Here is a 15,231-nt window from a genome sequence, read left to right as displayed (position 1 = left end):
AGAGCCGCCGGGAGCCGGCCGGCGGGCGAGAGGGCGGAGGCGGCTGCAGGAGCAGCGGCGGCGGCGGCGGCGGCGGCATCTCCTCCTCACATGACCCCACTGTTTGTCCCCGTGATCAGCGCGAGCGGCTCCCGTGTCTCCTCCGTCCCCTCCTGCCGCGCGGCGTGAGCGCCGGGCTCGGGGCCCCCCCGGCCGCCCGCCCCCTCCCCTCCCTCCCTCCCCTCCCCTCCCCTCCCCCCCGGGCCCGGCGCCCCCCCCGCCCCCACCCCCCCCATGGACATGCTGGACCCGGGTCTGGATCCTGCTGCCTCGGCTACCGCTGCTGCTGCCGCCGCCAGGTAAGGGAGCCCGGCCGATCCGCGCCCCCGCGCGCCCTGGCCCCGGCCCTTCGGCCTGGCGGCCGGGCCGCCATGATCCCGAGCGGCCGCCGGGCCCAGCTCAAAATGGAGGCCGCGAGGGAGGGAGGACCCGCGCGAATATCCCTGGCCCCCGGACCTGGCGGTGCCGCAGCCCGAGACTGGGGCGGGCGGGATGGGGGCCCTGCACCTGGGCGAAGGGGCGGGGGCGTGGGCAACCTTGACCCCCTCTTCTTCCCGTCCTCCCCGCAGTCACGACAAGGGACCCGAGGCAGAGGAGGGCGTCGAGCTGCAGGAAGGTGAGTGCTCGCGGGGCCCACCGGGGCCGCGACCTGCGCCCGGGAGGGCACTGGGAGCGCTCTGGCCCGCGCCACCTCTGACCATCCCCCCTACCCTCCTCCGACCGCAGGCGGGGACGGCCCTGGGGCGGAGGAGCAGACGGCGGTGGCCATCGCCAGCGTCCAGCAGGCGGCGTTCGGCGACCACAACATCCAGTACCAATTCCGCACAGAGAATAATGGAGGACAGGTGAGCCTGCGGGCCCGGAGACCGGCGGGCAAGTGGAGGGTTGAGCCCCGGGTAGAGTGGGCGGGCTGGGAGGGGCTCGGACCTGGCCCCTACCCGGGCCCCAGCGCGGGTCTTCCTTCTCTGCCGCCCCCTGCAGGTGACATACCGCGTAGTCCAGGTGACTGATGGTCAGCTGGACGGCCAGGGCGACACAGCAGGCGCCGTCAGCGTCGTGTCTACGGCTGCCTTCGCGGGGGGGCAGCAGGCTGTGACCCAGGTGGGTGTGGATGGGGCCACCCAGCGCCCCGGCCCCGCTGCTGCCTCTGTGCCCCCAGGTCCCGCAGCGCCCTTCCCACTGGTAGGTGCCCAGCAACCCCCTGGGGGGATGGAGAAGGGACACTGCCTCTGTTCTTGGGGGAGCCCCAGGGGGTGGGGCACGTGGGACCAAGATGCTGCCTTCAGGCCCTCAGGTGAAATTTGTGTTCTGCACAGTGCAACCTGGGGCAAGATCTTTGGAATATTTTTTTTTTGTGAAAGGGTCATCACGGTAACAGGAAAGTCTCTTAAGAGTTAAAAGTGGGTCACTTCACTAAGTGATTGCTGAGTATCTGTCGAGTTCCAGGGCTGTGAGGCACAGGGCAGAGTGGCACACACAGAGGGGTTCCCCACTCTCCCTAGAGAATGCAGTAAACATCAAATATGGCAACTAGGGGATGGATTGGGGAACAAAGATGGCTAAGGGTGGCCTCTGTCCTCCTACTCCCTAGGCTGTAATCCAAAATCCCTTCAGCAATGGTGGCAGCCCGGCAGCTGAGGCTGTCAGTGGGGAGGCACGATTTGCCTATTTCCCAGCGTCCAGTGTGGGAGATACCACGGCTGTGTCCGTACAGACCACAGACCAGAGCTTGCAGGCTGGAGGTAAAGGAAGGAAGGGGCCAGGGCGGAAGGCAGGGGAGGCAGCAGGCCTAGCAGGGAGGGAAGCTCCCCCGGCCAGGTCTGACTCTGTCCCCAGTTTTAGCACTAACCCCTGCTTTCCCTGCAGGCCAGTTCTATGTCATGATGACGCCCCAGGACGTGCTTCAGACAGGAACGCAGAGGACAATTGCACCCCGGACACACCCCTACTCCCCGTATGTGCAGGAGACCTGGTCCCAGGAGTAGGGGACACTGGGAGGGCCTGGTGTGGGGGCCCAAGGAAGGGAATGTGTTTCTGAAATCGGAGCCAGGCAGTTGAGTACACGGCAGGCAGTTGGTGTATTTTTTGGTCGGTTTTTGTTTCTTTAGTTTAAGTAAAGAAAATGCCATATTCTCTCCTCTCTCTCGTTTTTTCTCTTTCTCTCTCTGCGTATGGATACGTGTTGCAAAGATCATTTTTAAGTCTGACTCCTTAATAAACGTTTGGACCAATGGGCTGGAGGTAACATGCACCTATTTTTTTTTTTCTTTTCTAGGAAAATCGACGGAACCAGGACACCACGGGATGAGAGAAGGAGAGCTCAACATAATGAAGGTAAGGTCAGGGTGGAGCTGCTGGGCCTCACGGGCACAGCCTGGCCCGGTGCTTGGAGTCACAGATCAGCAGGCATGCGACAAGTACGTGAGAGGTGCTTGTCGAATGCTGGAAAAGCAGAAATGTGGAGGTTCGCTGTCGTGAGCAAATAGGCAGGAGGTGTGAGCTGCAGTGTGTTTAACATCCTGGCTAGTGACTTTGAATTAATTACTAATATTTTAAATGGCAAGTTTCACATTCATGTATGGATTTCCTGCTCCTTTTGGAAAGTTGGGTTGGTCTGGCTCACCTGGACCTGCCTTCCCACGAAGCAGCTGTTTTGCTCAAGCCCTCCCACGCCTCTGCCAGCCTAGCTTCCAGGAGTAGCTCTGGTCTGAGAGAGAGTACATCTGAAGATGAAACTGCGAGAAGTCCATGTCTCTGGCTGAGGCCAGAGCATGTCCAGGGGACACTTCCACCCAAATAGCCATCATTCAGCGGATATTTCCTGAAGGTGTATACTAGGCTGGGCAGTACATGCCCCGTGCCACTAGTCTGGAGTGTCCAGGAAGCTCAGAGTAGTTCAGGCTGTTTGATTGAACACTGGGGATCAGGTGACGTTTCCCCCAGGGAAGTGGCCTTTGGGAGTGCCTGTCCAGCAGAGGGAAGCACAGGAAGGCAGGGTAGAGTGAGGTTGCTTCGTGGGTGCTGGTTTGGTTAAAGCAGAGGTTCTATGTGGAGTGCTTGGGAGGAGAGAGTTGGGAGGGTCAAGGAAGGCCTTGAACGTCAGGGTGAGGACCTGAGAGTCCTGAAGGTGTTTGATTGGGAGGTGGGCTTATGCGGCTGTGATCTAAGCTGCTCAGTGAGTTCAGGCATTCATTCAGCACATACGTACTGTGTGCCAGCCCCTGTTCTAGGCCTCAGATACAGCAGCAGATAATGGAACAGACACCTTGGCTCTTGCAGGGTGTTCATTCTGGTGGGAGAGACAGAAACTACAGAAAGCTACAATAAGACGTCAGGGAACATAAGTCATGTGTCACGTGAAGGAAGATAAGCCCGGGTAAGGAGATGGAGGGTTATGGCGGCAGTGTGCTCTGTAGGCCTCTCTAGGAGTGACGGCTGAGCAGGGGCCTGAATGGGAAGAGTCCCAGGCAGCGAGGGACAAGCAAGTGCAAACACCCAGGCCTGGGCTGGAACAGACTTGGTGTGTCTGAAGAAGAGCAGGTTTCAGGAAAGATAAGAGGATGTTGGTGGGGTCGTGGGTGGCCTGGCCAGGGCCAGATCACGTGGGACCTTGTCAGAGGCCTTTCTGGGGTCCCCATTCCTAGGTTTTTATTCTGCTTCGAGGGGAAGTAAGCAGAGGGATTGTGTGTGGAGGCTGGATGGTGAGGGTGGTGGGGCACCAGAGGTTAGGGAAACGAGAGTTGACTGCAGCTGTGGGCCTCAGACAGGGCGGGGCCTGAACGGGGCTTGTGGGGGCCCGAGCTGTGGGGCGGAGGAGCACAAGGCTGCAGAATCAGGATTTCGTGAATCAGGCTTTCATGACGGGGTCAGGTTCATTTAAAGGGGAGGGTTGAGTGTGAGCTTGGTTTTGGGTGTGATGGGTTTCAGGGGTCTCCAGTTGTCTACCTTGGGCAGTCCTGGCTCTACTGCGTACTGGTCGTATGACCTTAGGCTGGTTCTTAACCTCCGCGCCTGTTCAGTCCTCTTAAGAACGCGTTAACGCGACTGACTACCCCAGAGGCTCGTAGTGAGGGTGCAGCGCGCTGAGTCGTGAGCCCCCAGCAGGGTGGTGTGCCGCCTGGTAAGACCACAGCTAACGATCGGGAGACCAGCCAGCCACCCTCCACCCTCCTCGCACTCTGCCTCTCACTGGATTAATCCAGCTCCAAAGTCGTGACTTCTCCTCATCCTGTAAAAATCAGTCTCGCTGCGACCTTGCCCTTGCCCTCCAGCTGTGGCCTGCCCACTCTCTCCTAACCTGCAGTGTTTGACCCACCCTCTGCCTGGCCTCCCCGTACCCTTGGCAGTCTGGCTCATTTCTCTATCAAAACGGCTCTATTTAAGGTCACTCGTGATGACCTCATTGCCAAATCCACTGGCTTCCTTTCCTGTCTGCGCTCCAAGCATCTGACCCTGCCCGTTCCCCTCCTTTCGGGAATGTTCCTTTCTGCTCTACCTACTCTGATTCTCCTTTCCAGCCTGCTCCTGAGGGCAGGGCTTCACAGTCACGGCTGTCCTCACGAGGTGCTGAATGGGTAGGTCGGAGGGGGAGCTTGGGAGTCCTTGTTTCCACAAGTTCCCCAGGTGACTCTTCACGATGGGAGAGGTTTGGAAAGTGCTTTGGCTGTTAGCGTTTCTGGAGGTCCAGCCCCTTCTTCTAGCGGTCTCAGGAGAGTGAGGCATCAGGCCCAGGGATGGTCAGTATCCCCGAGACCCTATCCCCGGTTGTCGGTGTTTGTCATTTCTCCCGGGAGTGCGTCTGCGAGCTTTATCCAGAAAAGTATGTGATTCCAAAAAGGAGAGACTGCCCCCTGATGCCCTCCCAGGGCTTCCCCTGCCCCCCGCACTGCACAAAGCTGTCTTTCTGCTCCATCTCTCTGGATCTCCTTTGCACCCATATTTTGAAGTGCCCGTTCAGAATCTCCATTTTTGGTTGTCCTTGAAACACCTCACACTCAACTTGTCCAAGACAGAACCTTCTGTCCCTCCTTCCCAAAGCCTCCCTTTTCCAGAGTAGCAAAAGGCACCCCTGTCCTGATTACCGCAGCCGGACTTGAGAGCCAGGCCATTTCGGCTCTGCCCTGTTCCCTCACATCCACAAGCCCTGAGACGCTGTGCCGAAGTGGACTTCAAATCAGCTCTGTCTCCTTTTTCCCTCTTTCCCACATTTCTTGGTACCACAGGGGCCCATCTCTGGGCCGCAGATGCTTCAGGGGCCTGAGGGAGTCAGGATACTTAGTGTGGCAGAAAGGGGAGTGGTGATCCCTGTGGAGAACTGGGGTCTGTGTGTCTGTCCTGCCTGAAGGGTGACTGCATGGTGCCAGCCATCGCTGCCGTGTCAGAATTTGGGCCCACTACTGCCAGAACCTCTGAGGAGCCAGAAATCTAGGTCTTTATATGAAGTCTGATTTTTGAGTTGCTTTTTCTATGCATCGGTTTCCACTCGTACTGTTACTAATTTATTTCTTCTGCTTAATATGGGTTTAATTTGCTGGGGGTTTTCCCCTGTCTCTCAAGATGATTTTAAGCCTGCCTTTTTTCTCAATTTAAGCCTTTACAGTTGCGAATTCCAGTCCAATGCTGCTTTAGCTCTATCCCATTTGGATAGGTTGTGCTCTCTTGTCATTCAATTAAAGATATTTCTAGTTTTCCTTATGATTTCTTTGAGCCATGGCTTATTTGGAAGTGTGTTGTTTAACTACGAATGTTTATGGATTTTTTGGCTATCTTTTTGTTATTGATTTTTAAGTGAGTTTTGTTGTGGTCAGAGAACATACTCTATGTATATAATTTCAGTTATTTGAAATTCGTTGAGACTTACTTTTACGGCCCCAAATACGGTCTATTTTGGTGAAAGTTTCTGTGTGTGTTTGAAAAGACAGTGTATCTGCTGCTTTGTGTGGAGTGTTCCGTCGGTGGTATAGGTCAGGTTGACTGACAGTGTTCAGGTTTTCTATCCTCATTTTTTTATCTACTTGTCCTGTCAATTGCTGAGGAGTGTTGATGTCTTACATTTGTGGATTTGCCCATTTCTCCCATTAGTCCTGGCAGATTTTGCTTCTAAATTGTGTTTTAAATGTTGTATGGGTGTGACTTAAGACTTCTGAGAAACGGACATGGCCTTGGTTTTAACTGGTCTTCCTCCATTTCGGTTGTGCCGAAGTGGTCTTCCCAAGCCACAGGCCTGACCGCATTGCCAAGAAAGGCCCTAGACTCGAGGGCCTAGACCCCTAGGGGAAGAGAAGACAAGGTCCAGACCTGCTAGCAGGGCATTCAGGGGTTCTCAACCTGTTTCTGCAATCTATTCCTGCCACCCTGCGCCACCCCCTGCACCCTCCAAGGTGTTTCCATATCACCGTTTCTGGGTTTCTTGATGCCTGTCGGCCTGATGTCCTTCCTCTCAGAAACCAGCCCAAATGTTTCCTTTCTAAATCCTTCTCTGAAGATATGCCCCACCTCACTCCATGCAGAATGCATCGTTCCCCAGGCACTTGGTACAGTCTTCAGTTATAACACACAGTCCTGTGGCGTCGGTGTCTCCTGTTCACGTGCATGTCACGCTGGTGCTGTGAGTGCCAGCAGGACAGAGGTTGAGTCCACCATGGACTTCAGCCTCGCGGAGTGCCCTGCACACAGTAGGGCAGGCGGTAAATTTTGAAGAAGCAAATGCGAACTGCTGTCCCCCGCCCCCGCATCCCTGCCCCCGGTGGCTTGAAGTGAGGAGTGTGTGTGGGATGCAGCTGCAGCACGGAGCCCAGGCTCAGGAATGTCGGGCTGCGGGAGGGTAGAGGAAGGAACTGGGCAGCCATCTGCTCTAGAGCTCCTCAGCTGAACCCCTAGAGTGGAGCGCGCTGCTGAGGGACGTGGTGGCCAGTGCTGCCAGACCTGGGCAGGCCCTTAGCTCCGCTGCTGTTTTGGACCACAGAGTCCCCAAAGACCGTAAGACAGGGTCGTCCTCGCTGGGAAAGTTCACTCACCACGGTAGTGATGGGGCCCAGGTCTGTGCACTCGCTGGCCCCAGGGCCAGGGTCAGGTGAAGCTCAATACTGGGCATCATCTTACCGTGGTAGGGGGAGGTTTCGGCGGAAAGAGAGGAGAGGGAGGGAGGAAGCGAGTCCACGCGGGAGGATGTTGTCACCGAGGCCAAAGTGGGGGGCTCTTGGAAGGACCGGTCAGCAGCGAGTGGGCAAAAGCAAGTGCCCGGAGAAGACAGCTGGATGTGCCTGTTAGTGGCCAGGCCCACCCTTTGAGGGAGAGTCGGGTCGGGGGGTGGGGCTGGCCTCAGCGGAGGAGAGGAGTCAGGAGCAAGCTTCTGGCCCACCCCATCTTTCTCACGCTCACCCGACCCCTCCCCCAGTCTCCCAACCCTGAGAAAATACCCCTTGGCCCTCCTTGCCAGGTCCCACCTACGGTCCCCGCTCCTCTATAGACACCACCTGCATTTGTCCATGGGCTGCCCTGGCAGGGGGATGAGAGTGTGTGGGTGAGAGTCACAGGGGCAGCTGGGCTTTCTTGTGTGTCCCCAGCAATTGCCTAGTACGAAGGGCTGGGATAGCTTTGTTCAGTGAGCCCCAAACCAGGGGTCTCAGGCTGCCATGCAGGCAGACCCCAGGCCGCCGTCATAGGTCACGACGGGCCAGATGAGAAGACAGGGCAAAGACACATACGAGTCCTGCCTGAAGGGAGCAGCTTCCCTGCAACTCAGCAGACAGAGTGAGGTTGTGGTGTTTTATGAAATAAATCACAAATCTGGACTTTTCAAGTGAAATATGCCAGTAGTTTGTCAAACCTGGCCTTCAAGAGAGGGTTCGTAGCGCTTCTTCCTGGGTGACCCAGTGCCCTGATGGGCCAGGCCCCTGAGAGCCGCAGTGCCAGCCAGGGAAGCTGAGACTTGCTGCGGGGGCCCTGGAAAAGGACTTCCAGTGGAGGTGAGACGTGGTCAGACCGTGATTTTAAAGATGAAAAGAGAAATAGGATCATGGGGCCCAGAGCTGTGGGGAGACCTGAGCACCATGGAGAATCAAATGCAGGGGCTGTGGGGACTGGAGAAGGGTGCCCGGGTCCTGTGTAAAGGGCTCTGGCCCATTCTTGCCTGCCAAGAACACGTGCCCACTGTGGCCACAACTCCAGTTTTCAAAAGAGGCCAATTGTTAGGTGAAGTTTCCTAATTTTTAAATGTTGAATCAGATTTTTGAAAACACGCTGGACGGGTAAAGCGAACCCTGCAGCCCCCCAGCTGTCGATTCTGCCTTGAGGTACGTGTGGCACTTGAGGGTTCCTCTTGAGGAGCGATGTGGAGTGGGCTGGAGCCAGCTGCCTGGGTTCAGATCGGAGCCCCACACTTGCTGGCGGTGTGACCTTGGGTGGCCTCGGCTCTCACGGCACCTGCCTTAGGAGGTGAATCGCCCGGGCACAGAGGGAGTGCTGTGAACGTAGCCTCGTTCTTGCTGTTCTTGCTGCAGTGGAGCGGAGGCGGAGGGACAAGATCAACAACTGGATCGTCCAGCTTTCAAAAATCATTCCAGATTGTAATGCAGATAATAGCAAGACAGGAGCGGTGAGTGCCCTCCGGCCCTCAGTGCTGTTGCGGCCTATCCCCGACCCCTTGCGGAGAGTCTGCCTGGCCACCAGAGGCGGGAGCCGCCCGGGGCCGAGCCGGTGGGCGGCGGGCGGCGGCCAGCGGGCGGTGCTGACGCTCATGCCCACCCCCCAGAGTAAAGGAGGGATCCTGTCGAAGGCCTGTGACTACATCCGGGAGCTGCGCCAGACCAACCAGCGCATGCAGGAGGCCTTCAAGGAGGCCGAGCGGCTGCAGATGGACAGTGAGCTCCTGAGGCAGCAGGTGAGCGGCAGGCCTGGGCGGGTGGCGAGGCGCGCCCAGGAACCCCAGGACGCGGGGAGCCAGCCCCGGCTGCCTGTGCCCCGTCGTGTCTGGCAGATCGAGGAGCTGAAGAACGAGAATGCCGTGCTCCGCGCCCAGCTGCAGCAGCACAACCTGGAGATGGTGGGCGAGAGCGCCCGGCAGTGACGCCGTCCGCAGCGTGCGGCGCGGGCCGCCTCTGGGCCCCTGCCGTCCCTTTCCCCAGCCCTTAGCACAGAGAGGGACAGACGCCCCTCCCCCAGCTGCGTTTTTTATAGTAGATTTTTAACAAAAAACGGGGAGAAATAATGAATTTCTGTGGATAAGCACCCACTGCTCTCCTCAACTTGGAAACAATATCCTCCCTGCCCGTCTGTCTGTCTCCCTTCTCCCGGCCCCTACTCAGCCCTGGCACTTCTAGTGGCCTCACCTGGAGGCAAGAGGAAGGAGGACAGAGCCCCTGCCATACCCCACTGCCTCCTTGGACTCTAGAGGTACTGAGACAGGGTGCTTATGGGAAGGAGGGGAGCCTTTGGGGGGCCAGCCCTGGGGCCTGGACCTAAGCAGGGAGGCCATGTCCCACCCCACCTCTTGTTTCTGGAACCCTGCTCCCCTTTGGGTGTGTGAGTGTGTTCTAATTTTCTTTATGGAAAAAAATGGACAAAAAAAAATAGAGAGAGAGAGAGGTATTTAACTGCAATAAACTGGCCCCATGTGGCCTCGCCTTGTCTGTCTGTGTATCTGTCCATCTCAGGTGTGGGGAGGGAGTCTGGGGTCTGTGCAGGGCTCGTGAGGGCAGGGCTTCCCTCTTGTGTTGGTGGCTGTGTGCTGGTCCCTGCCATCCAGTACTGCCTGGTACCCAGTCTGTTGGTTGTGTGGATGAAGGAATTAAGGAATGAATGGCCTCGTGGAGGCCCCAGGTGTTGCATATGTGGTGTGGGGGACAGGGGGAGCCAGGGTCAAGGACATGTCCCATGTGTTTGGAGGAGAGGCTGGGGTCTTCGTGTCACCAGTTCCTAAACAGGACTGGCTCCTGGCCCTGCTCTTCTGGGCTGACGCCCTCCCCTCTGCATCAGCCAATGGTGGGGCCTGGCCTTGAGCACCCCCACCCCCAGGGAGGGCAGATGGCCAGGAAGCCAGGCTTGGCCCGTCAGCCTGTCGCCTTGCGCTGCAACTCTGGCGCCTGTGCTGTGACCCCTGCCCCTGGTTGATGATGAAACCTGGCCTGAGTTGAGATGCAGTGATGCCTGGCAGTGCTGGGTGATGCTGCTGTGTCTCCCCGTGCAACTCCAGCCACTCCCAGCATCTAGGCCTGGTCACCTGACTGAGCTCGCCACGCTGCGCCCATCCCAGATGCCCCCAGCTGGTTTCTTCCTTCCAAGGGCCCCGTCTCCTCTCCTCCTCTGTCTGAGAGTGAGGTTGTGTGCAGCTGGAGGGGCCTAACAGAGTGAGTGGGGAGGCAAATGGCAGGGAACAGCATTACTTCCCAGGGGCCCCCCACTTTTGTGCTCTTTGAGTGGGCTCTGGCAGCAGTTTGGGGCCAGGAAGAAGAGTTCATTCCTTGACAGCACCATCCCCAGGTTCGTAGGGTTAACACTGGATGGCCCTAGAGTGAGTCGGAGAGGGAAAATGGCCAAGGGGCCATCTCTGGAGTCAAGGTTTGCTGTTCTCCTGGGCCGTGTGCGCTCTAAGATGTTTCAGGTCATGGGTAGCAATGAGGTTGCCGCAGTCGGGCAGCCTCAGCTCAGCTCCCCTTCGCATGGTGGGCAGGGAGCCGGCCCTCTGAAGGAAAGCCTGGGTGGTTAGTGTTTGCCGACGTCTGTGGCGTAAGGACTCCCACATCAGTGGGTTTCAAGGTGCCAACACGATGCCCCTAACTTTGGAGTTGGGATGGGACGCGCACAAGCTGCTCATTGAGCCATATGGGCCAGGTCCGGCAGACCCACCGTGCCCTCCTGTGTTTTCTGGGAGGCAGGAAAGCCTGGGGATGAGGGCACAGGCCCCAGTCAGGCTGCCCGGGCTGAAGTCCCGACTGCCTCTGGCTGGCCGAGCTTGGGCAGCGCCCTCACCTTTGCCTGCAGCTCCTCTCCTGAAAAGTGAAGAAAGTAAGTCTCAGGTGGGCATGGTGGACTCCTCTCTCAGGAGCAGGATCTAGGAAGCCTGGCCCCTGGGGTCAGTGGCTGAGAAGGCAGCTAGCACCCGGAATACAGAGCAGAGCCCAGGATGGGTCAGGTAGGAGCTGCCCAGAGGATAGGTGGCACAGGCCGAGTTAACCCAAAAGTGAGGCAATACACCTGCCGGCTCATGAGGTGCAGTCAGATGTTAGCTATTACCGTCACCACTGTCTTTTTTGGCCCAAAGTTCGCAGGAACATTTCCCAGATACCAGGGCCACATCTTAAGTTTCTGACACTTGAAAAACCCTACAGGTGGGGCTTCCCTGGAGGTCCAGTGGTTAAGACTTTGCCTTCCAATGCAGCGGGTGCGGGTTCCATCTCTGGTCGGGGAGCTAAGATCCCACAGGCCTCATGGCCAAAAACCAAAACAAAACAGAAGCAATATTGTAACAAATTCAATAAAGACTTTAAAAGTGGTCCACATCAAAGAAAAAAAAAAAAGACCCCATACGTGTTCTGGGGGCTCCTGTCGACACAGACTCCTGCACGTGGCCGTCACGGTGTTCCCTGCCCGGCAAGTGACAGCCATATGGCATGTGAATGAGGAGACCGGGGAAGGGTGGGGAAGGAGGGCGCCTCACTCCTGCTCATCGACCAGTTCAGCTGCTGGGGCAAAAGGTGGAATTTTTTCTGAAATCAACAGGGTGATGTCATGTTGGGGAAAGTGTTTCCCAGGTGGCTGGCAAGAGGCGTGTGTCTGTGGTCGCGTCTGTCCCACCTCCTGGACACACCTCTGCTGGCTGAGGGTGACACAACCCTGTTCCCTGTCACTCTGTTCCCGCTTATCTCTCCCGCCTTTTCGGCGCCACCACCTTCTTGGAAATGAGTTGGGCCAAAGGGGAGGGGGCTTAGCATCCCCGCCCCCCCTCCCCCAGGAGGCCCCATAAAAGCAACTGTAACTGGGCTCCCAGACACCAGAGCAAGTCCTAGACGTAACAGAAGGACAGCCAGACGGACGGCACAATGGCACTGAACGCGCAGATCCGGGCCACCTGCCTCCTGCTTCTCCTGGTCAGCCTGACCAGTGGCTTCGTTCTCCCACCCCAGGTGAGAGCCCACAGGGTCTGGGCCCAGGAGGGCAGCCAGAATCGCAACGGAGAGCCAGGCCCCTGGGAGGGGACAGCGGAGGGCAGCAGGAGACCCCAGCACGGGCCAGAGCTCAGGGCAAGCAAAGGGGGACAGACAGCTGCTCGAAGTGCAGAGATGGGGTACTGAGTAGCAGGGACTGGGGGCCCTGATCTAATTCCACAGTTATTTATTGAGGGCCTACTCTGTGTTAAGTCCTCTTCTAGACAGTGGTGACCAAGCAGTGAACAAGGTAGATGAGAGAAGACTCTCGTGGAGCTTACATCCTGGTCAGGGAAATTAGTCAGTGAACTTAAAACAAGTGAACACTTGTGTTCAGTAAATGCTATTCGTGAATAACATAAAAGATGGTGGAAGAGTGGTGATGTGGGTTGGCTTCTTTAGCTGGCATCAAGGGCTGGCTCTTTTGTGAGAAAATGTTATTTGACCTATGACAGGGAGGAGAAGAGAAGGGGGCAGCCAGCCAAGACCAAGGTGGGGCAAGCATGGTGTACCTGAGGACTAGAGGGCTTGGTAAGGGAAGGAGATGGTGCTTCGAGAGGAGACCAAGGGGTGGCCATGCCACGTCTCGTGGGCAACTGTGCAAACGCTGATCTTCCTCTAAGCACAGGGGAAGCCCTGCAGGCTTTTAAGCCGAGATCTGACGGATAACCCATGCGGAACGGGTTGTAAGGGACAAGATACAGGCAGGGACTGGCCTCCAGGCCACGGAGAGTGCTACGGAAGAGTGAGCAGCTGTGGAGAGAGAAGACAGATCTGGGATGTTTGTAGGCAGGAGAACCACCCGTGGGAAGGTGCGGGAAGGCCACAACGTAAGGCCACTCCTAGGATTCCAGCTGAACCAGCGGACCCAACCCCTGGGGAGGAGCTGGTCGGTAGCAGCGAGACTGAGAGCTCTGCCGGGGCCCTGCCGTCCTCAATTCCCCTTTTGCTTTCACAGACAAGACAGCTCGCAGACCTCCAGACCCAGGACACAGCAGGAGCTGCAGCTGGCTTGACGGTGAGGTCCCCTGGCACTCCCTTCAGAGCCTCCCACGCCTTCCCATGCCTACGCTCCGCTCACTGCCCTTCTTTCCCACAGCCCGTGCTCCAGAGGCTGAGACGAGACACCCACATCCCCATCTGCACGTTCTGCTGCGGCTGCTGTTTTAAAGCAACATGTGGGTTATGCTGCAGAACATAGAGCAGCCCCTGCTGCCCTGCCCCCAGTCCCTTATTTATTCCTGCTACCCTCCAACCCTCAGTGAACGGTCTTGGAATAAAATGTCCGGTTCTAGCTCTTATTTTCCAAACCAGAGTCCATTGTCTTTTCTCCCTGCCAAAGGCCTATGCCAGAGGCTCGTTGTGGCCCCTGTCTTGGGAGGGCCAGTGCTCGGTGGGGTGTGCGGGGTTGGTGTGTACTGGGGCTTGCAAGGAAGCTTGTTGAGGGATAGTTGGTTTCTGTTCTTCCCATCTTTCCCCACTTCAGAAAACGTCGAATTTATGTTGCAACAGCAGGGAATGAAAGTTAAAGTTTCCTCCTTACAATCTTCTGCAATTTACAGGGGTAAATTCACATGCCTAGCAAGGGTTCTCAGAGTAAGGTCTGGGGACTGCTCCAGGGCTCCACAAGGTGGAAACTACTAAGATGTTTCCCGTCTTTCTCACTCTCATTCCCTCGTGAGTGGACAGCGAGGCCCCATGACGTGTGAGGACGTCATCCTTCTGACGTCTGGTAGATTGTGTGCTTGTGTATCTTGTGCTTTAAAAATTTCTGTTTCAATTTCTAATAGATTAAGCACCTATAGGTATAACTCACTAGAACACAAGGTTTTTGAAGTTCTCAGTAAGTTTTCAGAGTATAAAGGGGTCCTGAGACCAAAACACTTGAGAACCACTGGCCTTCAGGGACCACTAGGTGACACAAATGAGTGAGATGTGATGGATTTGTTTCACAGGAGCATCTTCACTTATATTCTCTCAATAACAACATACTTTGCATAGGAGATACGTAGGACAATACTGTTCATCTCCACAAGCGGTTGAATTCCCTCCCTTGCTTCTTGAAAACTGTATCCCTCTCAATTTATCTGATTTCCCCACTTTTGATAGAAGAAATGCAAGATGCATTTCACTATCATCTTAGCCCATGAGAACACCTCTGCGCTAGCGTGACGATAAAGGGCCTCGGCCATTTGGCCTCAATGTTGCATAAAGATAGGGAGTGAGGAGGCCTGGGGCCCCATCTAAAGAGGGCTGCCAGACATAGCTGCCGTGCCCACAGGCAGGCGACACATGGCTAGAGCGCCTTTTCAAGAGAAGGTGGCGGGCTTCCCTGGTGGCGCAGTGGTTGAGAGTCCGTCTGCCGATGCAGGGGACACGGGTTCATGCCCTGGTCTGGGAAGATCCCACATGCCGCGGAGCGGCTGGGCCCGTGAGCCATGGCCGCTGAGCCTGCGCGTCCGGAGCCTGTGATCCACAACGGGAGAGGCCACAACACTGAAAGGCCCGCATACCGCAAAAAAAAAAAAAAAGAGAAGGTGGCAATCCTTATTTTATGTGAAATTTCCTGATCTTTAAAATATTGACAACTGATGAAAGGAATCTGATTTTTTAAAAATCAACACCCTAGGAGCCAAACCAAACCCAGCTGGTAGCCAGATCAGCCCCGTACACTACCGACTTCTGCCTCGGAAGCCGCGAGAGGTTGGTTCTCTGGGAGAGGTTTTCCTGAACAGAGACCGAAGGATGGGGAGAGGAAGACGTGGGGAGCTTGGCGTCCTTTTAGCTGCGGGATCTCACAGGCATCCTCCTCTTGCTCTGAAACCCCACTTCCTCATCTGTAAAAGGACAGAAGCCTCTACAGTACTCAGATCGTTGGGCTGTTGAGATGCTCAGAGAGGGAGGAGTGTGAGTGGAAACTGTCAAATACCTCATCAATGCAAAGGATTCGTATTGACAGAGGAGGTGGAGGCCTCTCAGACCCTCCTGATGAATAAACACCGGGAGGTGGGAAACCCAAAATTGCTAATTGCACTTGATGATACCAGTG

General features: G+C 56.5%; 2 protein-coding genes across 4 annotated transcripts; both read left to right on the top strand.

Moving 5' to 3' along the window:
• The first annotated feature begins 245 nt into the window (after positions 1-245).
• Positions 246-9,668, top strand: USF2 (upstream transcription factor 2, c-fos interacting). 3 transcript variants are annotated; one of them, XM_067720297.1, is made up of 10 exons: positions 246-338; positions 609-655; positions 766-884; positions 1,021-1,140; positions 1,631-1,781; positions 1,906-1,993; positions 2,315-2,373; positions 8,541-8,635; positions 8,792-8,920; positions 9,017-9,668. In XM_067720297.1, the coding sequence occupies exons 1-10, from the start codon at positions 274-276 to the stop codon at positions 9,104-9,106; spliced, it is 963 nt and encodes a 320-aa protein (XP_067576398.1). In that variant the 5' UTR covers positions 246-273; the 3' UTR covers positions 9,107-9,668. The 3 variants fall into 3 exon arrangements, with proteins under 3 accessions (XP_067576398.1, XP_067576395.1, XP_067576397.1); XM_067720294.1 differs by having other exon boundaries at positions 1,021-1,221; XM_067720296.1 differs by having other exon boundaries at positions 1,021-1,221; positions 8,473-8,635.
• A 2,333-nt stretch (positions 9,669-12,001) lies between these two features.
• Positions 12,002-13,492, top strand: HAMP (hepcidin antimicrobial peptide). The gene is made up of 3 exons (XM_067720379.1): positions 12,002-12,161; positions 13,141-13,200; positions 13,282-13,492. Exons 1-3 carry the CDS (start codon positions 12,078-12,080, stop codon positions 13,381-13,383), a joined length of 246 nt encoding a protein of 81 aa, XP_067576480.1. The 5' UTR covers positions 12,002-12,077; the 3' UTR covers positions 13,384-13,492.
• Positions 13,493-15,231: the final 1,739 nt, after the last annotated feature.

This window comes from Pseudorca crassidens, chromosome 20, assembly GCF_039906515.1.
Source record: "Pseudorca crassidens isolate mPseCra1 chromosome 20, mPseCra1.hap1, whole genome shotgun sequence".
NCBI lineage: Eukaryota > Metazoa > Chordata > Mammalia > Artiodactyla > Delphinidae > Pseudorca > Pseudorca crassidens.
The sequence above is the reverse complement of the archived record's forward strand: the minus strand, read 5'-3'. Positions and strand labels throughout refer to the sequence as shown.

Excerpts from the sequence above, each read along its gene's own strand:
- USF2 (XM_067720294.1), top strand. The coding sequence starts at position 274 with ATGGACATGCTGGACCCGGGTCTGGATCCTGCTGCCTCGGCTACCGCT. Across the intron at positions 339-608 it reads GCTGCTGCTGCCGCCGCCAG|TCACGACAAGGGACCCGAGG; the intron begins GTAAGGGAGCCC and ends TCCTCCCCGCAG. Across the intron at positions 885-1,020 it reads CAGAGAATAATGGAGGACAG|GTGACATACCGCGTAGTCCA; the intron begins GTGAGCCTGCGG and ends CGCCCCCTGCAG.
- HAMP (XM_067720379.1), top strand. The coding sequence starts at position 12,078 with ATGGCACTGAACGCGCAGATCCGGGCCACCTGCCTCCTGCTTCTCCTG. Across the intron at positions 12,162-13,140 it reads GCTTCGTTCTCCCACCCCAG|ACAAGACAGCTCGCAGACCT; the intron begins GTGAGAGCCCAC and ends TTGCTTTCACAG. Across the intron at positions 13,201-13,281 it reads GAGCTGCAGCTGGCTTGACG|CCCGTGCTCCAGAGGCTGAG; the intron begins GTGAGGTCCCCT and ends TCTTTCCCACAG.